We start from the raw sequence: 23,868 nt of genomic DNA, 5'->3' as shown, positions 1-23,868 counted from the left end.
AGAAAATTAGCATACGTTCATAATTATAATTTATATTAAAGTAATACAGATATATACTCCTTGATTAACATTATTTTGACATTTTTTTTTATTAAGTGAGTTATTGTTGAAAATTAGGATAAAGTCAGGCAATTGTAAAACAAACAATTTATTGAATGAATTTTATTTAACACACATCCATAATACGTATACTTACAATTGTAAACATCTTTCTTTTTTATCCCCTATATGTATAAATTAATGAAAATATTTTTTATCTCAATAATATATAGTATTCGATGCATACAAATTTTCATTATAAAGATATCAAAACCAATGTTTATATAAAACCTGTGGGAGCGCCTATGAATGAGCAACCATACATACTCCGATGATATTTTAAAGGCTCAATCCATAATCAGCGAAATAATATTTATACAGACGAATACAATATTATTTTTATTTATAATGATCTCATATACGAGAAAGCGATTTGAATATTTTGATCATTGCGACAAAAACGATTTCTTTTTCTACGTTATAAAAGCAAAAAAAGCTTTCTTTTAAAGAAGCATCGAAGTTTATAAAAACTTGAAGTCTATTTTACGATTGTCTTTATATCCGAAGCTCATCCTTATCGAGCCAATCTTTTTTTATTATATCTGCTCTCCTTTCGGCTATTATCATCGTAGATATGTTTGTATTTCGATTCATAATTTACGTCATTATAAAAACTTCGATAACTCTCAATCTATGCAAACATTATACCTTCAGACATAGGTCGATGATTGTTGAATTTTAACTGTTGCAACTGTATAGTAAAGTATTTCTGCTTTATTATTTAAAATACAATCTCAATATTTCGTGAGATCGGGCGTATTATTACAATAATTCAGTATATTGTAATGATATAAGATTCTTCTATTATTTTGGAAAATCTTGGTCTTCACCAATGACATAACAAAAATCGAGAGACTTCAGAAGAATCTTTTTGTCCGATTGATCGGCAAAATAATCTGCATAGATAACTTTATTAGTAGAATCGGTGCTACGTAATTTAATTTTACCAGGACTCTTTAGTTTCAACAAAGCCGGGTACATAAAGACGACGTCTGTCTTTATAATAACTTTACTTTAAACGTTGAAGATCTTCAAAAGCATTTGATGTTTATATATTTGTTATCTAAGTACGTGAGTAAAGAAAGTCTCGATTTCAGTATATTTCGATTGTGGAAGAATTAAGTTAAGAAATGCAAGTAGATCGACATCACCGATCATGCCCAATTCACCGGATTCTTTCATCGGAAATCATATTTGTTGTTCGCCATTTATATCCACGATATTATATCCCATTTCTTGTGCAGCTTGAAGATAAGTTGGACTTAGAGGCGTATTAAATGGAGAATCTTGAACGGTCAAGTAACCTCTTATAAAAAGCATTTTTTCATAGAATTGAATGGATGTTTCAATACCACTGGTAATGTCTTGTTATCTTAAAAAAATAATCACTTGAATCCTCCGAATTTCATGAATAATCAACATAACTTACCTGTACTATGGTATGTGGTATTTTGCGCCAAAAATGGGTTTCTTTGGTCCTGTGACTTTTTAAAGTATGGAAGTACATCGTCGTATTCCCAACCAGGATTACCAAAGCTTTCCCATTGATCGAAATCACGATGACTCCCACGAATATAAAGCATAGTATTAAGTACGCTCGAACCACCTAATATCTAAAATCAATCAAATAAAATAATAATTTAATAATTTAAAGTAGTGTTTACAAGAACTAGTAAAAAGATTTTGGTAACTTGTGATTGCATCTGTTATTAATATATTCGTTTCCGATAATACGATTCTATATCAATTTAAGATCTATACTCATTGAAATAGCAGAATCCAGAGAATTTTAGGAATATATGTTTACAAATCGTGCACGGTAGCGATCTAGGATCTAACATGAATGTTTTGTTTGATCAAGAACATATGTATAGCAATAAAAATTATAGACATTAGAAGATTATACATAATAATGCAACTTCATTGAATCCATGTATCTGCAATTGTCTATTGATAATTTATTCTTTGTTGGTGATATCTATATTCTTGATATGATTAATTATCTCATACGCATGGAAGTATCATTTATGCATATATATGAATGGTACTTTATATTGACAACTATCCATTTATTTTCCTTTAAAAACGATCTTATATACAAAACAGGTTTCTGAATATTCCTTGTCATTAAGGATTACTTTCTCTGATTTGAATGTGTCTTTTTCTGTATTTCATACTTTTGCTCTTACAACGCACTGTAACCTGACATACCAGCCATATAATTGGAAAGTAATTGTTACTGTTGTCGAACTCTTCAACGATCTTACGTCACAGGTAAATCAATAGCTCACTTTTCCACGATGCCAAGAACAACGATTATCTTTCATTGCTTGACAAGCATTATTTTGCGCTTGAGTCCTATATTTTGCAATCCAATTTACTTTTTTGTAAGTGTCCAGAAAAAACCGATACGTCCGATATCTCTATTTCGTGATCACCTGCTTCTAAAATCAATATACTCTATTTTGAATTTTCTGTTAGCCTGTTAACAATAACGCTACCAGTTGAAATTTACCGATCACTATGAAATCATATTCCTTTAATCAATTTTTCGTGACTTGAGGTTGATTTTCGCGATCCATTAAATTTTGTTGAAATCGGTATCCACTGACATATTGCAAACTAATAATTTAAATGCAAGACATTCTTTATTTATATAAAAAATTTCTATGTATTTATTTTCGTAATAAAAATTTCTGTTATACTTATTTTTGTAATTTTTTGTACATGCTTTAAAAAATTTTTCTTTTCTTTTCATTATAACCACATTCTAATAAATAATTTTTCTTGTTAAAGTTATTAAATATATTTTTAACGAATTTGGAAATGAGCAAACAAAATTGCGAAAAATGCATAATTGTAAAGACGATTTTCAAATTGTTGTGAATGAAAACGAGTATCAAATATATAAAATTAGATTTAGAACGAAATGTGCATAAACATACGATAGACTGAAGCTATTTATATGACGATAGAAAATATAAATGTTGAGTGAACATTACAACTGTTGTTAAAATCTATCAAGGTCAATCTGTCACAAAGACCTTTAATACCCAATTGTTCAAATTCTAATACAACTCTATGGAAAGACGGCAAAATAAATTCTATAAAAGAAGATCGCATATAATGAATATGGTATTTTTTCAATTAATACGGATGGATGTCAATCTTATAAGTTTGCAGTGTTTAAATCATTAATTAATTTCCAACATTCAGATCAATATAAAATTTTTTTTAACCAATATATTCATTTTGATGTTACTTTCGAAATTAATCAGCACATGTACTCACATTCTTGCATATCGATCATTTCTGTTTTTTGTTCTTTATCTATTTTATCAGGAATTATATATTGATATTATTAGTTTTATATTGCGTAAGAACATCTGTTAATATTTAAACAATGAAACATAAATACATATTTACTTAATAAAATGCATAATAAAAAATCAGCATTCGTTAATGATTATAATATATACTAATAAAATGCATATATTATACTAATTGATACACATTATTTTTACGGTTTTTTATTGCGTCATCGTAAAAAATGAAAAAATTATGCATTTAACAAGAAACAGTTTATTATATGAATTTTTTATAATTTTACCATAACATATCTACAATTTTAAATTGTATCTAGTATTTATTAGTTTATAAACCAATGAAAGTATTTTCTACTTCATTTGTAATATAATAATATTTAATGTCCCAAACTTTTCTACCAACCCAGACGCAACCCAGACGCAACCCAGACGCAACCCAAACTTTTCTACGAAATAGTCAAAAAAATAAAACTACTCCATTGAAATTTTGAAAATTTATTTTGAGACATAACATTTATATAATCCTACATAATATAACTTATACTTATACTAAACCCCAATATCAGAAACCTATTTGAATATTTTTAAGCATCCCAATAAATACGATATATTTCTTCTTCTATGTTATAAAAGCAAAGAAGCTTTCTATTAAAACAGCATCCTGGTTTATAAAAATTTAAAGTTCGCTATCCAAGTGTCAGTTATTTTATTTCTAAACTTCATCCTTTCCGAACCAGTCCTTTATTATCGTATCTGCTCTCTTCTCGGCTATCATGAATATTGGTGCGTTTGTATTTCCACTGATAATTTGCGGCATTATAGAAGCATCGACGACTGTTAATCCCTGTATGCCTTGTACTTAGAGATGAAGATCGATGACTATTGTAAGACCACCAGAAGGACCTACTTTTACCGAATGGTAAAATGATCCTGTTCTGTTACTTAAGTTGCAATTCCAATATTCCATGGTGTCGGGTTCAGTGTAATGACAATCGGGTATATCGTAATGACGTATGGTTATTCCATGGTTTTGTAAAGTCTTGATCATCATTAACAATTTAACAAAATCGAGAGACTTCAAAAGAATCTTTCTGTCCGATTGATCGAATCTTTCTGTCCGATTGATCGGCAAAATTATCTGCGTAAATTTTAACTTGATCGGCAGGGTTGGTGCTCGTAATTTAATTTTACCAGGAATCTTTGTTATCAATAAAGCCGGGTACATAAAGACTGTCTCCATAATAACTTTACTTTAAACGTTGAAGGCCTTCAAAAGCACTTAATGTTTATATATTTGTTGCCTAAAAACGTGAGTAAAGAAAATCTCGACTTCAGTATATTTCGATTGTGCAAAGATTAGGTTAAGAAATGCAAGTAGATTGACATCACCGATCGTGTCCAATTTACCGGTTCCTTTCATCGGATTATCATAATGAATACTCATTATATGGATCATCTTAAGCATAGAAAAAGAAATACGAATATAAACCTTCAAAAAGCAAATTTTTAGTAACTTCTATTAATTTTCGTAATTATTTTCCATTGTGTAATAAAAATATGGCTTTTACTTTCGTTCCAAGAACTATAGTAATTGGTTACTATTCATTACAAAAAGCTGCATTAGTCTTACGGCTTCTTTTTTGTCTATATAACCAATCTTTTTTTATGAGATCTGAACCCTTTTCACCTATCATTATTACAGGTGCATTGATATTGCTACTAACGATCGCGGGCATGATCGAAGCATCGATCACTCGAAGACCTTCTACTCCATATACTTTTAAAGAGGGATCTACGACGGCCATTGGGTCGGATCGTGGACCCATTTTCGCAGTGCAGCACATGTGATAAATAGTCATCGTGAATTGACGAATCGCACATTCCCAATACTCGTCCGTGAACATAGGAAGATGTTTACAATTTGGAAATGGCTTAGTGTGGAATCTTGTTCCAAATTTTTTCAGACTATTTGTTTTAGCAAATGCAATTGCTGCTTTGATTCCTTCTCGCAATACTCTCACGTCATCAGGATTCGTCAAATAATTATGATATATCAACGGATAATCGAGTGGATTTTTCGACTTTAATTTTATATAACCTTGAGATTTGGGTCTGAGGATCATCGGAAAGATACTGAAACTATCTTTATTAGTAATCTCACCGTAGACTTCGTTATAAAAATCATCTCTTAGACCCATAGCATGTATCAGTTGTTCTCCTGCGGTAGTAATAGCGGAAGAGGTAATCATGAACTCTATATCAGGCCAATCATCCGATTGATTAGCATATTTAGTAGATACAAAGCCTATTACTTCGAGACCATAGCTCGAAGTTAGAGGACCGTCCTCGTTAATTGCATATCTCAATATAACGTTTAAGTCAATCAAGCGTTTAGTTACCACACTAATTTCTTTGTCAATAAGAAAGATTAGACCACCAAATCCTATATGATCTTGAAGGTTCTGTCCTACACCAGGTGAATCCTGGATCACTGGAATACCAAGTTCTTTCAGATGATCCCTAGCACCGATTCCAGATAGCATCAATAATTGAGGAGTGTTTATGGCACCTGCCGAAAGTATAACTTCTTTCTTCGCAAATACGGTCTCAACACGACAATTCCTAATGAACTCTACGCCGTAAGCTTTTTTGGTGCGTGGATTTATGAGAATACGCGTAACATTGGTCCATAACGATAGATGAAATTTCTTGCGATTTTTAATTGGTCGTATAAATGCCTTGGCTGCGCTGCACCTAGTACCTTTACGCATTGTATATTGACAGAATGTAAATCCCGTTTGTTGTTCGCCATTTATATCCACGATATTATATCCCATTTCTTGTGCAGCTTGAAGATAAGCTGGACCCAGAGGCGTAGTATACGTAGAATCTTGAACGGTCAAATAACCTCCTGTAAAATGCATTTTTTCATGGAATTGAATGGATGTTTCAATACCATTGGTAATGTCTTGTTATTTTAAAAAAATAATCACTTGAATCCTCCGAATTTCATGAATAATCAACATAACTTACCTGTACTATGGTATGTGGTATTTTGCGCCAAAAATGGGTTTCTTTGGTCCTGTGACTTTTTAAAATATGGGAGTACATCGTCGTATCCCCAACCAGGATTACCAAAGCTTTCCCATTGATCGTAGTCACGACGATTTCCACGAACATAAAGCATAGCATTAAGTACACTTGAACCACCTAATACCTACGGTCAATCGAATAAAATAATAATATAATAATTTTAAGTAATCTTTAGCTGTTGAAGCCAAAAGGTGTTAGTGACTTGTGCTTGCATTTGTTATTAATACATTCGCGCCTGATAACCTGATCCTAGGTCATTTCAAACTTTTTTTATCGCTAAAGATCGAAAACGTAGTCAATTCAAAATTTATGTTTATTTAAATAGCAATAGTACCCGAAGGATTTTAAGAACAAATGTTTACAAATCGTGTTCGGCGTTCAGGTAGCAATCTAATTCTAAAGATCCAACGTGAATGTTTTGTTTGAATAATAATATACGCTGATTTTTTTTTTTTTTTCAATTAATATACGCTGAAATTAGATACGCTGATAGTATCTTTCGTATTTTTGACACTTTTAGTCTTACAACGCACTGTATTCCGACATACCAACAATATAAATAATTATAAAATATTTATCATTGCTATTAAACTCTCTACCAGATTCTTCAATCTTTCGTCAAAGCTTAATCGAAGAATTTACCTTTCCACGCGGCCAACAACAACGATTATCTTCCATTGCTTGGCAAGCACTATCTTGTGCTTGAGGCCTATATTTCCAATCCAATTTGCTTTTTTGTAAGTATGAAGACAAAGCTGGTATTTCCGAGATTTCGATTTCTTTGCCACCTGCTTCTAAAAGAAGTACACTCCATTCTGGATTCTCTGTTAATCTGTTAACGACAACGCTACCTGCTGAACCGCCTCCGACCACTATGAAATCGTATTCTTTTAATAATTTTTTCGTGACTCGAGGTTGATTTTCGGGATTTACTAGATCATAATTCAGATAAGTTAAGACAGATATTAGAATCGGTATGATACTTAGTTTTCCGATACCGATCGCAATCATATTCGCTTGTATCGCAACTTTTGCAGTTGTCACAAAGTCCATCATTATTGATCTTTTTATTAATTAAATCTTGTTTTTTTCTTCAGTTGTAGCAGAACTGAGATGCAATAATAATGATTTCTGAGTCAAGAACTTTCAATGAAACAACATATGTCTTTCAATGGTTAATAATCCTTCGCTTTTATCATTATGTGTAATATGTCTTACAATCAGAATTAATACGCAAGTTGATTATTCTATTGGATTTTTTTGAAGTTATTTTGATCCTATTTCAGATCATTTTTTTACCATTTTTTACCATATATTTTTCAAATATTCGAGACAACCCTGTTCAATAACTACGTTTTCATCGATTTACTGTTTTACTCTTCGTAGGCTTCCATAACACATCAGTAGCACGCTGACAAAGTAAAATCTGAAATACAGAAATTCGACAAATTATGAACCTTTGTAAGTATTTTTTGTAGAATATTTTCATCTAAGTAAGGTACTACTTTTCTTTGCTACGCATTTCAAATTTAACGTTGTCGAAAACACCCTTTTTTCGTATTTTTGAATTTTTCAAATTTAAACAATTCTTTATTCTTCCAAATTAAAAAAATCCAATATACAAAATTTAGTATCTAGTATGAACGTTATATAACGTTATCATTCATTTTGATAACATATAACAAACATCATTGTGACTTATTTAAATGAATAAGTAAAATATAAATGATATATTTCTTAATGTGTATCCGGTAATGAAAAAATATCCCTTATTATCGTTTGCAAGTAATTTAATTAAACAAAGATGAAAAATATCATTATCTATGAGGATGTTTAATTTGTAAATGAGAAGTAATGTATATGTCGACTATTAATTATCCGAAATATTCGAACGATGTATATATTAACCATTCCATTATCATATCACATTATCTTGTAAGAATTAAGAAGAACATTAAGATAGTCCGTTATTTCGTAAGAATTAAAAAAAAAAAGTCGTTATTTTTAGAATTAGGGAATTATTAATCAGAACTGTGAATTAATGTTTCAACATTATCAGAACTATAGAAGATATTTTTTAAAGATATTTTTTACAGAATCGTATATTTGTAGCGGTATAGCAGAGACATGTTTGTTACATGTAATGTCGAATATTATTCTTTACGAGTATTATTTTGCGCAATATTCTTTGATATTGAATTTGATATTGAAATGCATTTACGGACTAACGAGATACATGACTTTATGTTTGGTTGAAAATAAATGCAAAGACATTAGTCCTGATTTTTTTTTAGAATCATCCTGTTACATTTTTATATTCATTTATGAGTTTATCTAAGCTAACTGAAATAAGAAACCTACATGTAACATTTTATCCTCTTATTTCATTATTTGTTCGGGAACTTTTTATTGCGGTAATTTAAATCTACATATTACCAAATTTAAAATATTATCAAAAATTCGTAAAGTTTATGTTTGATATATTAAACTTTCTCAGTATATTTTCTAATCATTTCTGTCCGTATTTTCAATTCCTGGTTTATAACTTTTTACTATTTTTTTAAATATGTTCTTTATTATTTTCAAAAAATTTATTTTACACTTCTGACACTGATACAAATTTATATGTTTGGCTGTTTATATATTCGTCTGACTCTTTTCACTTTTCTTATTAGAAGGACTAAACTAAAGAATTTTACGAATTTTATCTAATTCAAATCTCTATTTAATTAAATTTATAGTTATTTATATTACTTATATTTAATTAAAAATGCATTTATTTGAATTTATTTAATTTATTTGAACTATAAAGAAATTTTATGAGATATTTGTGAAATTATATCGAAATAAAAAACTTTGCTATATTTTATATGAGGAACAAATGATCTATTTCGGTATATGTAGGTATATATAGTGCATATAAATTTTATATAAAAAACAAGAAAAAAAGATGAAATTTTATAAAATTAATCATTTATATTCCTCAATAGATATCACAAAATAATTCTGAAAGTCTGATAAATTAAAGTCGAGTAGTTACTAAAGCGAATAATAAATCATTTTAATCCTCTGATGCATCTTTTATTAAACATAGGTAAATGTACTTTAAATAAATATTCTTAAACTTGACGGATTCATTGCTGAGATTTAATTGTTTAGGGCAAATGTCATAAATTTTATATTTTTGATAGCGACGTCAGTATGAACAAATAGGAGATTAATTTAGAACTATAGTAAATAATAATATTTTTATCTCTCAGATTCTAAGTCCTCTAAAAAGTTATGAGATTTCCGCAAGAAGTGGACTTACATGGAAATGTGGAATATATTTTTCTGTTTTGTTCATTCCAAATTATTTTGATTTATTTTATTTTAAACACACCGTAAATGATTATCAATAAAATAATCTATAATAATAAAATATTCTATGAATTTCATGGGACTTTTTTTTTTAATATGTTCGTAATATCTACACGTATTCAAATTTATTCTTTACATTATTTGAATATAATCAGCGTGAAACATCGTCAAAATACTATTAGCTAAATGTCACTTCTCTGTAAATTCAGTTGGATATGTTTCTTATCGACTTATCCAGTGATATATTGCAAGCTAGTGATTTAAATGCAAAACGTTCTTTATTTATATAAAAAATTTCTGTACTTTTGTACTTACTTTTCTAACTTTTTGTAATTATTTAAAAAAGTGTTTCATTATAAGTGACACTTGAACAAATTTTTTCATTCTAAGCACATTCAAGTTTAAGTTATTTGATATATTTTCTTGTTAAAGTTATTTAATGTATTTGTAACGAATTTAGAAAACAGCAAAAAAAAATTTTGAACAAAAGGACATAACTTTAAGGACATTTTTCAGACGTCCTTTATCACTGAAAACAAATATCAAAGAAATAAAATTAGATTTAGAAGGAAATATGCATAAATATCGACGAAGTTTTTGAATTATCTGATTTGAATGTTTCCGTATCAGTTAAAAAATTTAAAACCTAACTTGTGAGTACGTAGTTAGAGCTAGTAAACGTCATGCAATATAATTTCAGAAAGTCGATGGCTTCTTTAATTTTTTTAAGTTAACATTAAGTGATAGTCGGTGTAATTTTGTATAATGGAATCGACGGTTTCTTATTTTTCTCAAAAAGGAATACTCACTTGAATTAAATGTCTGAGTTATGAAGTAAAAATCTGTGATACAAAGATCGATTAGAAATTGGATATTAGAAATTAGAATACAATTCGAATGCTTACCCAAAATATCTTCCTTAGAAAAAAATATTACTATTTCTACTATTTTTCGAAATAATAAATCATTTAAACACTCTTCATCTGCAACAATAAATCAATTAATTTCGAAAATAATATTTATTATATATAGAGTATCTTATATGTTCCGTTTGGGTAGTTCACTATACGAGACAAAACGGTAGACTAAAGCTAGCAATACGGAGATGGAACATATAAATATTGATTATCACCTTGATGAAACAGAACGACTGCGCAGCGATCTTAAAATCCTTCAAGGTCAATTTATTACAGTGATTTTTAATATTCAGTTATACGGATTTTAGGACAATTCTATGGAAAAACTTTAAAAATGAATTAAATAGTAATAATAAATTAAAATAGTTAAAATAAATTGTATAAAAGAAGATTATAATAAATATAGTACTTTTTTATGTAATATGGATCCATGTAAATCTTGTAAGTTATTAATTAATTTTCATCATTCAGATAAACGTAAAATTCTTTTTAAGCAATAAATTCACTTTTACAGTTACTTTCGAAATCACTGAGCACATATATCCGCATTTTTGCGTATCGATCATTTCTCACTCTTTGTTCTTTATCTATTTTATCGGGAATAAATTAGTTTCATACTACATAAGAACATCTGTTAATACAGTGTAAATCTACGAAACAATGAAATATAAATACGTATTTTACTTTTTACTTGATGGAATGTAAAATAAAGCAATCAACATTCGCTAATAATCATAATATACACCAAATGCATGTATTGATATACATTAAATTGATATACATTATTTTTGCGGTGTTTTATTAAGTGTGTTATCGTAAAAGATGATAAAATTATGCATTTAACGTTTATTGTATGAATTTTATATAATTCTATACGCATATCTACAATTCTAAAAAATCTTTTTTTTCTATCTACTATTTATTAGTATATAAACTAATGAAAATATTTTCTACTTCATTTTTAACATAATAATATTTAATGTCTCAAACTTTCTACGAAATAGACAAAAACATGAAACTACTCCAATGAAATTTTGAAAATTTATCTTGAGATATAATATTTATATAATCCTACATAATATTACTTATATTTATACTAAACCCCAATACCAGAAACCTATTTGAATATTCTTAATCATCCCAATAAATACGATATATTTCTTCTTCTATATTATAAAAGCAAAGTAGCTTTCTATTAAAACAGCATCCTGATTTATAAAAATTTAAAGTTCGCTATCCAAATGTCAGTTAGTTTATTTTTAAACTTCATCCTTTCCGAACCAGTCCTTTTTTTATCGTATCTGCTCTCTTCTCGGCTATCATGAATATTGGTGCGTTTGTATTTCCACTGATAATTTGCGGCATTATAGAAGCGTCGACGACTGTTAATCCCTGTATGCCTTGTACTTAGAGATGAAGATCGATGACTATTGTAAGACCACCAGAAGGACCTACTTTTACCGAATGGTAAAATGATCCTGCTCTGTTACTTAAGTTGCAATTCCAATATTCCATGGTGTCGGGTTCAGTGTAATGACAATCGGGTATATCGTAATGACGTATGGTTATTCCATGGTTTTGTAAAGTCTTGATCATCATTAACAATTTAACAAAATCGACAGACTTCAAAAGAATCTTTCTGTCCGATTGATCGGCAAAATTATCTGCGTAAATCATAACTTGATCGGCAGAGTTGATACTCGTAATTTAATTTTACCAGGCTAAGTTTCACCAAAGCCGGGCATATAAAGACGACGTCTATCTTCATAATAACTTTACTCATGTTCTCGATTAGTTTGTTTAAAACGTGGAAGGCTTTCAAAAGCACTTGATGTTTATACATCCGTCGTCTTGGTATATGAGTAAAAAGAATCTCTGTTTCGGTATATTTTGGTTACGTTAAAAAATGTAAGTAGATCGACATCATCGATCGTAGCCAATTCATCAGTTTCTTTCAGCAAATAATCATAAGCAATGTTCATTAACGGGTGATAGTGGTGTCTTCGTGTGATTAATGTATGCCAGTTGAATTCCTAACTATATTACGTGATCCTGAAGATTTTTTCCAATGAATAAATCAGTCTTCAAAGATATTCTCATCTTACGTAAATGATTCGCTGGTCATATTCCAGAAAACATTAAAATCTGAGGAATTGCGATAGTGTCAGCTGATAAAATTATTTCTTTTGATGCTGTTACGTCGACTCATTCACCATTTTTCAAGGTCACCATAAACTCAGTAATTCAATTATTGTTCATAAGTACAGATAAGTACTTCATAAGGTACCCTGGTGGACATCATTAAATAGAATTTCTTTTTATTCTTTATCCACTAACAAAATACTTTCGCTGCGTTCATTCGTAACAATAACATCGCTCTAAAGTTTTTTTTATATAAGAAAGGCAGACCGAATTCTCTAAAATAATGGTGCATTACATTTTTACATTGGAATGTTTGGTATGTCTATAACAAGATGCGATGAATTCATTCAGTATTACGAGATAGTGGTACCATTCGTTCTATTCAGCAGATATTATCTATATAAAGTGACATCTTAATCACAAATAAAAAAAGACGAAACAGAAATCTTCAAAAAGCATGCTTTTAGAAACTTTTATTAATTTTTTTAATTATTTTATATTACGTAATAAATAAATATGGATTTTACTTTCGTCCGATGAACTATAATAATTACTTAATGTTCATCGAAAGAAGCTGCAATAGTCTTATTGCTTCTTTTTTGTCTATAAAACCAATCTTCTTTTATGAGATCTGAACCCTTTTCACCTATCATTATTACAGGTGCATTGATGTTGCTACTAACGATCGTGGGCATGATCGAAGCATCGATCACTCGAAGTCCTTCTACTCCATATACTTTTAAAGAGGGATCTACGACGGCCATTGGGTCGGATCGTGGACCCATTTTCGCAGTGCAGCACATGTGATAAATAGTCATCGTGAATTGACGAATCGCACATTCCCAATACTCGTCTGTGAACATCGGATGATGTTTACAATTTGGAAATGGCTTACTGTGAAATCTTGCTCCTAATCTTCTCAAACTACTTGTTTCAGCAAATGCAATTGCTGCTTTAACTCCTTCTCGCAATACTCTCACGTCATCAGGATTCGTCAAATAATTATGATATATCAACGGATAATCGAGTGGATTTTTTGACTTTAATTTTATATAACCTTGAGATTTGGGTCTGAGGAGCATCGGAAAGATATTGAAATTACTTTGATCAGTAATCGCTCCATAGACTTCATCATAAAAATCGTCTGTTAGACCCATAACTTTCCTTACTTGTTTTCCTCCAGTAGTAATACTGCTAGAGCAAACCATGAACTCTATATCAGGCCAATCATCCGTTTGATTGGCGTATTTGGTGGATAGGAAACCTATTACTTCCAGACCAACGCTCGAAGTTAGAGGACCATCCTCGGTAATTGCATATCTCAATGCAGCGTTTATATTTATCACGTGATTGTACTTATAGCTGATCTCGTTATCAATGAGGAAGATTAGACCACCAAGTGCTATATGATCTTGAAGGTTCTGTCCTACACCAGGTGAATCCTGGATCACTGGAATACCAAGATCTTCAAGGTGATTCCTAGCTCCGATTCCAGATAGCATCAATAATTGAGGAGTGTTTATGGCACCTGCCGAAAGTATAACTTCTTTCTTTGCAAATACGGTCTCAACACGACCATTCCTAATGAATTCTACGCCGTAGGCTTTTTTCGTACTTGGATCTATGAGAATACGCGTAACATAACTCCATAGTGATAAGTGAAAATTCTTTCGAAATTGAATGGGTCGTATAAATGCTTTGGCCGCACTACATCTAGTACCCCTACGCATTGTATATTGAAGGAATGCGAAGCCCGTTTGTTGTTCGCCATTTACATCCACTATATCATAACCCATTTCTTCTGCAGCTTGAAGATATGCTGGACCCAGAGGCGTATTATACGGAGAATCTTGAACGGTCAAGTAACCTCCTAGAGAAACCATTTTTTCATGAAACTAAATGTATAATTCAACATAACTTGTAATTTCTTGTTGTCTTATAAAATTAATCACTCGAATCCACCAAATTCCATGAATGATCAACATCGTAACTTACCTGTGCTATGGTATTTTTTGTTTCGCGCCAAATATGGGTTTCTTTGATCCTGTGACTTTTTAAAGTATGGGAGTATATCTTCGTATCCCCAACCAGGATTACCAAGGCTTTCCCATTGATCGTAGTCATGACGATTCCCACGAATATAAATCATAGTATTAAGTACGCTCGAACCACCTAATACCTAGAATCAATAGAATAAAATAATAATTTAATAATTTAGAGCAGTGTTTACGAGAGCCAGTAAAAAGGTTTTCATGACTTTCGATAGCATCTGTTATTAATATATTGTAATGTTGCCGATAATGTAGTCTTATGCATTCCAAATTCTATCGGTGAGCTCCGATAACGTAGTCCTACATAAATTCAATACCTATGTTCAATTAAATAACAGAATCCGGAGGATTTTAGGTATAGATGTTTAGAAATCGTATCCGCTGTTCAAATGGCTATCTAATTCGAAGGATACAAGATTAATCTTTTATTCGGTTAATAAATTAATTAATAAAATATATTTTTAATTACTTTATCGTAATTTGATTTATAGTTTATTTTATATAATTTGATATTAGATTTATAGGTATTAGAAAATTACACAGAATACGTTTAATGCAAATTCATTGCATTCATGCGTTTTGTACTATCTAATACTCTTTTTTATCCGGTATGAATGCTGTTTTATATTAACAAACATCCGTTTTTTTTCCCCTTTAAAAACGAATTTATCTACAAATTTATAAAATTATCATTGTCAATAAAGAATTACTTTCTCTCTGGTCTAATAGTGTTTTTCGTATACTCGACACTATTTGCCTTACAACGTATTGTAATTGAACATACCGACGATACAAATTACAAAATAATTATTCTTGCTGCTGATTTCTTCAATGATCTTACTTCACAAATAAATCAAAGAGCGTACCTTTCCACGAGGCCAACGGCAACGGTTATCTTTCATTGCTTGGCAAGCATTATCCTGTGCTTGAGGCTTATATTTCCAATCCAGTTTGCTGTTTTGCAAGAAAAAAGAAAAAATTGGTATGTCTGTGATCTCGTTTTCTTTACCACCTGCTTCTAAAAGAAGCACATTCCATTCTGGATTCTCTGTTAATCTGTTAACGACAACGCTACCTGCTGAACCTCCACCGACCACTATAAAATCATATTCTTTTAATAATTTTTTCGTGACTTGAGGTTGATTTTCAGGATCTACTAAATTATAGTTCAAATAAGTTAAGGCAGATACTATAATCGGTATGATACTTAGTTTTCCGATACCGATCGGAATCGCATTCGCTTGTATTGCAGTTCTTGCAGTTGTCGCAAGGTCCATCATCATTGATCTTTTAATTAGCTAAATCTTGTTTTTTTCTTCAATTGTAGCAGGACTGAGATGCAATAATAATGATCTCTCAGTTAAGAACTTTCAATGAAACAATATATATCTTTCAATGGTTAATAATCCTTCGCTTTTATCAATATGTGTAATATGTCTTACAATCAGAATTACTACGCAAATTGATTATTCTATTGGATTTTTTTGAAGTTATTTTGATCCTATTTCAGATCATTTTTTTACCATTTTTTACCATATACTTTTCAAATATTTGAGACATTGTTCAATGACTACATTTTCATCGATTTACTTTTTTACTCTTCATAAGTTATCGTAACAAACCAGTAACACGCGAATGAAATAAAATCTGAAACACAAATTCGAAAAATTATGAAGTTTTGAAAGTATTTTTTGTAGAGTATTTTCTTCTAAGCACTATTTGTCTTTACTACGCATTTTTCATTTAACCTTATTGGAAACATCCTTTTTTCATATTTTTAAATTTTTCGAATTAAAAAAATTCTTCATTCTCCCGGATTTTAAAAATTCAATAGATAAAATTTGGTATCAAACATATTTATTGTTAATATTGCGAAGCAAAATTGCATGGAAATGTGGAATATATCGTACAGTTTTGTACGTTCCAAATTATTTTGATTTATTTTATTTTAACCACATCGTAAATGATTATCAATAAAATAATCTATAATAATAAAATAATTTATGAATTTTACAGGACTTTTTTTGTAAATATGTTTGTAATATCTACACGTATTCAAATTTATTCTTTACTTTATGTAAATATAATCGCCGTAAAATATCGTCAAAATGCTATCACCGAAATATCACTTCGTTGTAAATTCTGTTTGAAACTTCCATCGTTATCAGCATCCAGTAATATATTACAAACTAGTAATTTAAATGCAAAACGTTCTTTATTTATATAAAAAATTTCCGTACTTTTGTACTTATTTTTGTAATTTTTTGTAATTGCTTAAAAAAGTGTTTCATTATAAGTGACACTTGAACAAGTTTTTTCATTATAAGCACAATTAAGTTTGTTTAAGTTATTTGATATATTTTCTTGTTAAACTTATTTAATGTATTTGTAACGAATTTGGAAAACAGCAAAAAAAATTTGAACAAAAGGACATAACTTTAAGGAAGTTTTTCAGACGTCCTTTATCAATGAAACCAAATATCAAAGAAATAAAATTAGATTTAGAAGGAAATATGCATAAATATCGACGAAGTTTTTGAATTATCTGATTTGAATGTTTCCGTATCAGTTAAAAAATTTAAAACCTAACTTGTGAGTACGTAGTTAGAGCTAGTAAATATCATGCAATATAATTTCAGAAAGTCGATGGCTTCCTTGATTTTTTTAAGTTAACATTAAGTAACAATCGGTGTAATTTTGTATAAGTTTCTTATTTTTCTCAAAAAGGAATACTCACGAAAAAAATGTCTGCGATGCAAAGATCGGTTAGAAATTGGAAATTAGAAATTAAAACACAATTCGAATGCTTGCACAAAATTTCTTCGTTAGAGAAAAATATTACTATTTCCACTATTTATCACAACAATAAATTATTTAGACAATATTCATCCGCAACAATAAATCAATTATTTTCGAAAATGATATTTTTTAGTAGAGTATTTCACGTTCTGTTCAGGTAATTGACTGTATGAGATAAAATGATATACTGAAGTTATTTATGTAACGGTGGAAAGTATAAATGTTGAGTACGTTACCTTGATATAATATAGTGACGGTAGATGGTTTTTAAAATCCTTCAAGGTGAAACATACACAGTAGCCTTTAATACGAGTTTATTTCTTTTTTCCTTTCAACCCTCTGGTTATCTGCTATAATCGGTTTGCTTACCGAATTCATTGTAATGTAGATCAAGGAGTACAAGTATTCATAATTACTTTTTATTTGTTGTATGTATTTTTTTATTATGCTACGTTATTTTAAATTCATTTACAAGTATATTTAAATATATTAATACATATATATTTATATAATATGTATATATATATTTAATTATATTAATACATATATATTTATATAATATGTATATATATATTTAATATATATTTAAATCATTTATTAATTTCCATATAGTCAAGTCGATATAATATTTTTTTTAACTAGCATATTCAGTTTTTTTGTTACTGTTTAAATCAATGAGCAAACATAACCATATTCTATCAATAATTTGTTTTTTTTTTTTCTTTATCTGTTTAATCTGAATTATAAATTATTATTATTAGTTTTATATTACGTAAAAACAACTGTCCATACTTAAACAATTTAACATAAATACACATTTTATTTGATAAAATGCATAATAAAAAAATTAGCTTTCATCAATGATTATAATATATATCGATATAATGTATGTATTATACTAATTTAAATACGTTATTTTTATGGTTTTTTATTAAGTATGTCATAAAAGGATAAACAAAATTTTATTAATATGTCATAACTAGGATAAAATCATACGTATCGAAAGAAACGGTTTATTGTAGAAATGTTATACACATTCTATACGCATATCTATAATTCTAAATATCTTTCTTTTCTATCTACTATTTATTAGTATATAAAGTAATGAAAATATTTTCTACTACATTTCTAAAGTGATAATATTTAATTGTCAAACGTTTTCTACGAAATAAGTAAACAAAGACACTCCTATGAAATTTTGAAAATCTAATTTGGGACATAATATTTACATAATCCAACATAATATTACTTATATCTATATTGAACCCAAATACCAGAAAGCGATTTGAATATTTTTAATCATCGCAGTAAATACGATATATTTCTTCTTCTATGTTATAAAAGCAAGTAAGCTTCCTATTAAAGAAGCATCCTGGTTTATAAGAACTTAAAGTTTACTTTACGACTGTCAGTTACTTTACTTCTAAAGCTCATCCTTTCCAAGCCAGTCCTTTTTGATCATATCTGCTCCTTTCTCAGCTATCATTAACGTTGGTGCGTTTGTATTTCCACTGATAATTTGCGGCATTATAGAAGCATCGACAACTCTTAGTCTCTGAATGCCATGTACTTTGAGACGAGGATCGACGACTGCTGTAGAATCACCAGTAGGGCCCATTTTAGCTGTACCAACCGGATGATAGAATGTTGCTGCTGTGTTACTTAAATTGCAATCCCAATATTCCATAGTATCTGGTTCAGTATTACGACAATTGGGTATATCGTAGTGACGTAAGTTTATTCCATTGTTTTGGAAAGTTTTAGTCTTTACTAACGACTTAACAAAATCGAGAGACTTCAGAAGAATCTTTCTGTCCGATTGATCGGCAAAATAATTCGCATAGATCTTAACTTGATCGGCAGGATCGGAGCTACGTAATTTAATTTCACCCGTGCTCTTTGGTCTCAACAAAGCCGGGCATATAAAGACGATGTCTGTCTCCATAACAATTTTACTCATGTTCTCGATTAGTTCGTCTAAAACGTCAAAGGCTTTCAAAAGCACTTGGAGTTTATCTAGCTGCCATCTTGGTACGTGAGTAAAGAGAATCTCTATTTCGGGATATTTCGATTGTGGATCAGTTAGGTTAAGAAACGCAATTAGCTCGACACCACCGATCGTGCTCAATTCACCAGATCCTTTCATCAGATAATCATAAGCTATGTCCATTATATGCGATGGTGATGGTGGTGAGTTCGTGTGATTAATGTATGCCAGTTGAATTCCTAACCATATTACGTGATCCTGAAGATTTTTTCCAACGGGTAAATCAGTCACCAGAGGTATTCCTATTTCATTTAGATGATTTGCTGGTCCAATTCCAGAAAGCATTAAAATCTGAGGAGTTGCGATAGTGCCAGCTGATAAAATTATTTCTTTTGATGCCATCACGTCGACTTGCTCGCCATTTTTTAAGCTCACTCTAACCCCAGCAGCTTGATTATCGTTCATAAGGATCTTGTCTACCCTGGCGGACTTCATCACGTAGAGATTCTTTCTATCCTTTATCGGTGAAAGAAACGCTTTTGCTGCGTTTACTCGACGAGACATATCAATAGTTCCCAAAGCCTTCGCATACCCTATATAATCTTCTTCGTAAAACGCTTCAAGAATTGGTACACCAAGTTCGCGAGCAGCGTTTGTAAAGATCTCTTGTATGTTTGTTTCGGAATAATTGTAACTTCTAATATTCATAGGACCACCCTTAGCGCAATGTTTGTCTCCCCACTTATCTATGTACTCTTGAGGACAATCGACCGATTTTTTAAAATATGGTAACACTTTCTCGTAACTCCAACCTTCGTTACCAAGATGTTCCCATTCATCGTAATCTCGATCATTTCCACGAACGTATAACATTGCATTTATCACACTGCTACCGCCTAGAGCCTTTCCTTTACCCCATTTGCAATTTTTGTTTTTCATACTTTGACAAAATCCTTCCTGCGATTCGATATCATAACTATAATCTTCTTCGGATCCTTGAATCATCAAAATCGCTCCAGGAACGTTTGATAATACCGATGGATCTTCGCCAGCTTCGATCAGCAATACATCCCAATTGTTTATCTCTGTTAATCTGTTTGCTAAAACCGATCCAGCGGTACCACCTCCTACTATCACGAAATCAAATTCCCTTTTCGAATTTATAATCTCATTCGTACGATCTTTCGGGTATTCATTATTAACGTTCAGAGAGCATTGAGCAATGAGCAGCGTTCTTAACAGTTGCGTGAATAAAAAATTAGAAGATCCTTGCGCCGCAGATGCAGAAGTTGCAGAAAGACAAAATTCCATTTTCTTTTTTTGAAGATTTTTCGTCTATTCCTCAACTCGATTCCACGAGCTTTAATCTAAAAAATATTGCACAGAAAGTATGAAATGTTGAAGGCAATTTTTTATTATTTATTGTCTTTTCTTTTTTTTTAGAAAAGCAAGAATTCTATTGATCGTGACACTCACTTGTCTCGCGAACTTATCCTTCAATGTTGCTTCACTTTCTCTGTCTATCCTTTGACGAAATTGATTTAGCTAATTGTAAGAATAACAATCCAAACAGTGGCAATTAGAATACGTCAGTAGATAATGTAAATTCAAATCATTATTGCAAATGTAAGCCCATGAAATAAATAATAAATCACTGTTACTTACCGATATTTCCTCGCTCAACAACCGCCAACAAATGCCTGATCGTATGCAGATGCTGGTTCATGAATCTTGGTGATATTCCCCCACTTTGATTTAAAGATCAATTTACCATTATCCGATTTTCTGGTCACTTGATCTTCCAGATTCTTTATTCTAATTTTTTTCTCATTGGAGCGTATCCTTTTACCTGTCCGACTATTTAACCACACCTTTCCTATACCAGATTATGCATCATATCTTTGACAAACAATATCAAATTACAGTTATATAGTATTTATTTTATACGATATTCAATTATATCAATTTCATTATATCGATCAAATATACATACATACTCAGAAACAGAAACACATACACGTATATATAGGTATATATATGTTTTTATATAGAATGTATATATATAGTATATTCTATGTTGTCCAATACAATCGCTCTCTATTATTAGCAACAAAATGTTTCTTGAAATGTTTTCTTATTTACAAAAAATCTTCCTTTAATACCTCGACCTTATCGATACTTGCCAAAATATATATATATATATATATATATATATATATATATATATATATATATATATATATACAATATAACATATGTATCTCTCATTACGTCACTCTATTTTTTTTCCTCTAACATCACGCATATTGAAATATTGTTTACTATATATAATGTCTATATTTAAATTAGTATATATAGATATGGAAAATTGTTAGAGTATAAAATAAAACTCATAGATAGAGAAAAAAAAGTAATCGTTTATTAAGAAATTTTGTGAAAAAATCACGTGTAAATTAATTATGTGATTACCACGAATTGATAATCATATTGGATGCCTTTTCAGCTACCATCATTATAGCAGCGATCGGATTAGCATTGGGTAAATATGGAAATATGGAAGGATCGGCAACACGAATGTTTGGTACACCATGTACTCGTAATTGCGGATCGACGACGGCATCAGCATCGGTTGCTGGTCCCATTTTGCAGGTACCGGCTTGATGATTTTCGGGTCCAGTCTTAGCTCGTATATAACACTCCCAATATGCGTCCGTGCCGAAGTGATATCTTGAAAACATTTTGATGTTATTGTCAGTACGTTTGTTTTAATAATTATAAAAAAAATTATAAAAAAAAAAGAACTAAAAACGAACAAATAATAGACTTACTCTGTACAAAGAGGATGATGCAATGTTTCTAATTGAAGATCCCATTTCTTCATGGTCGGGGTATCTATGAGCTTAAGTACTTTTCTTACACCTTCGATCAAAACTTTCATATCTTTTTCATGGGTAAAGTAATCAGGATACATTAGAGGCAGATCTAAAGGATTGGCACTACGCAATTCTAAAGTACCACGACTTTCGGGAATTACGACGGTCGGTCTAGCGACGATCTTTCTTCTATTCGGGCAAGGTCCTTTGATACCATTCGTACATTCGTTTGGCAATCCTGTTTTCGGGCAGTACGAACTGAAGCCGTCGAAGAATACTTGCAAATCAGGTATACCAGGAATAGTATAATTACTTTCAAGGAAAGCAGTGACCTGAGTTAATCCAGTGCTAGCCAGATCACCAGTTCTAGATTCAAGATATTCGTTCACGGATTGCATAGTCATAGTCTCTACCGAAGTATCTCTAATACTCATTGGTACAGCAATGGATACGTGATTGATAAAATACCGTCCTACTGGTAGATCCTTATAGGTTTTAATACCAAATTTAGTTAATTGCTCTCTCGGTCCAATACCGGAATTTAGAAGTATCTGCGGCGATCCCATGGCACCAGCCGTCAAAATAACTTCCTTGTTACATTTGATGATTCTCCTTTGACCATGTTTGTCGATCAGTTCGACACCGTATGCCTTCATATCGTAATCGTTGATCAAAACTCTCAATACTTGAGCATTAGTCAGAACTCTTAGATTATTTCTATTGTATACAGGTCTTAAATAGGCTTTAGGGGTTGATGCTCTTAATCCTTTCTCCACTGTCATTGGTGCTACCATGAAACCAGTTTGGGTATACTCCTTCAAACCGTACGTTCTGTAACCTAATTCTGCAGCTGATTCCAAAAGTACACTAACAAATTGTGGTCTATGAGAATAATGTTGAATCTTCACTGGACCATTAGGTACAGTACGAGCGTGTGAACTCAACATCGATGGATCGACTGGATCCTCTACACGTTGGAAATAGTGTTCGATTTCATCATAGGACCATCCAACGTTACCCTCGCGTGCCCATTTATTAAAGATCTCTGGATGACCACGATAATACATCATTCCGTGCATACCACCGGTACCTGACATCATTCTTCCTCTAGGTACATTACACTTTCCACCAGTATCTGAAATTTCGAATAAAAATTCAACGAATTTCGTTCGATATTAGAAGAATCGGATGATAATGATAGATTGTTCTACCTAAGCAGGC

General features: G+C 30.7%; 4 protein-coding genes across 6 annotated transcripts in view; 1 reads left to right on the top strand and 3 right to left on the bottom strand.

The window, feature by feature from the left end:
- LOC127062351 (flotillin-2) overlaps positions 1–23,868 on the top strand; it is a 102,820-nt gene that overhangs the window by 51,866 nt on the left and 27,086 nt on the right. The gene's annotated exons all lie outside the window — the stretch shown is intronic.
- On the bottom strand, positions 3,659–10,984 carry LOC127062346 (glucose dehydrogenase [FAD, quinone]-like). Of its 2 annotated transcripts, XM_050990360.1 has the most exons (5): positions 10,784–10,984; positions 10,688–10,720; positions 7,161–7,944; positions 6,459–6,642; positions 3,659–6,336 (listed from the first exon to the last, which is right to left on the bottom strand). In XM_050990360.1, the coding sequence occupies exons 3-5, from the start codon at positions 7,572–7,574 to the stop codon at positions 5,024–5,026; spliced, it is 1,911 nt and encodes a 636-aa protein (XP_050846317.1). In that variant the 5' UTR covers positions 7,575–7,944; positions 10,688–10,720; positions 10,784–10,984; the 3' UTR covers positions 3,659–5,023. The 2 variants fall into 2 exon arrangements, with proteins under 2 accessions (XP_050846317.1, XP_050846316.1); XM_050990359.1 differs by lacking the exon at positions 10,688–10,720.
- Positions 13,492–16,572, bottom strand: LOC127062161 (glucose dehydrogenase [FAD, quinone]-like). Its single transcript, XM_050989912.1, has 3 exons — positions 15,855–16,572; positions 14,933–15,116; positions 13,492–14,807 (listed from the first exon to the last, which is right to left on the bottom strand). Exons 1-3 carry the CDS (start codon positions 16,269–16,271, stop codon positions 13,492–13,494), a joined length of 1,917 nt encoding a protein of 638 aa, XP_050845869.1. The 5' UTR covers positions 16,272–16,572.
- Positions 18,785–21,970, bottom strand: LOC127062349 (glucose dehydrogenase [FAD, quinone]-like). The gene is made up of 4 exons (XM_050990365.1): positions 21,768–21,970; positions 21,440–21,673; positions 21,251–21,319; positions 18,785–21,141 (listed from the first exon to the last, which is right to left on the bottom strand). The coding sequence occupies exon 4, from the start codon at positions 21,083–21,085 to the stop codon at positions 19,211–19,213; it is 1,875 nt and encodes a 624-aa protein (XP_050846322.1). The 5' UTR covers positions 21,086–21,141; positions 21,251–21,319; positions 21,440–21,673; positions 21,768–21,970; the 3' UTR covers positions 18,785–19,210.

This window comes from Vespula vulgaris, chromosome 3 (genome assembly GCF_905475345.1).
Source record: "Vespula vulgaris chromosome 3, iyVesVulg1.1, whole genome shotgun sequence".
Taxonomy (NCBI): Eukaryota; Metazoa; Arthropoda; class Insecta; order Hymenoptera; family Vespidae; genus Vespula; species Vespula vulgaris.
The sequence above is the reverse complement of the archived record's forward strand: the minus strand, read 5'-3'. Positions and strand labels throughout refer to the sequence as shown.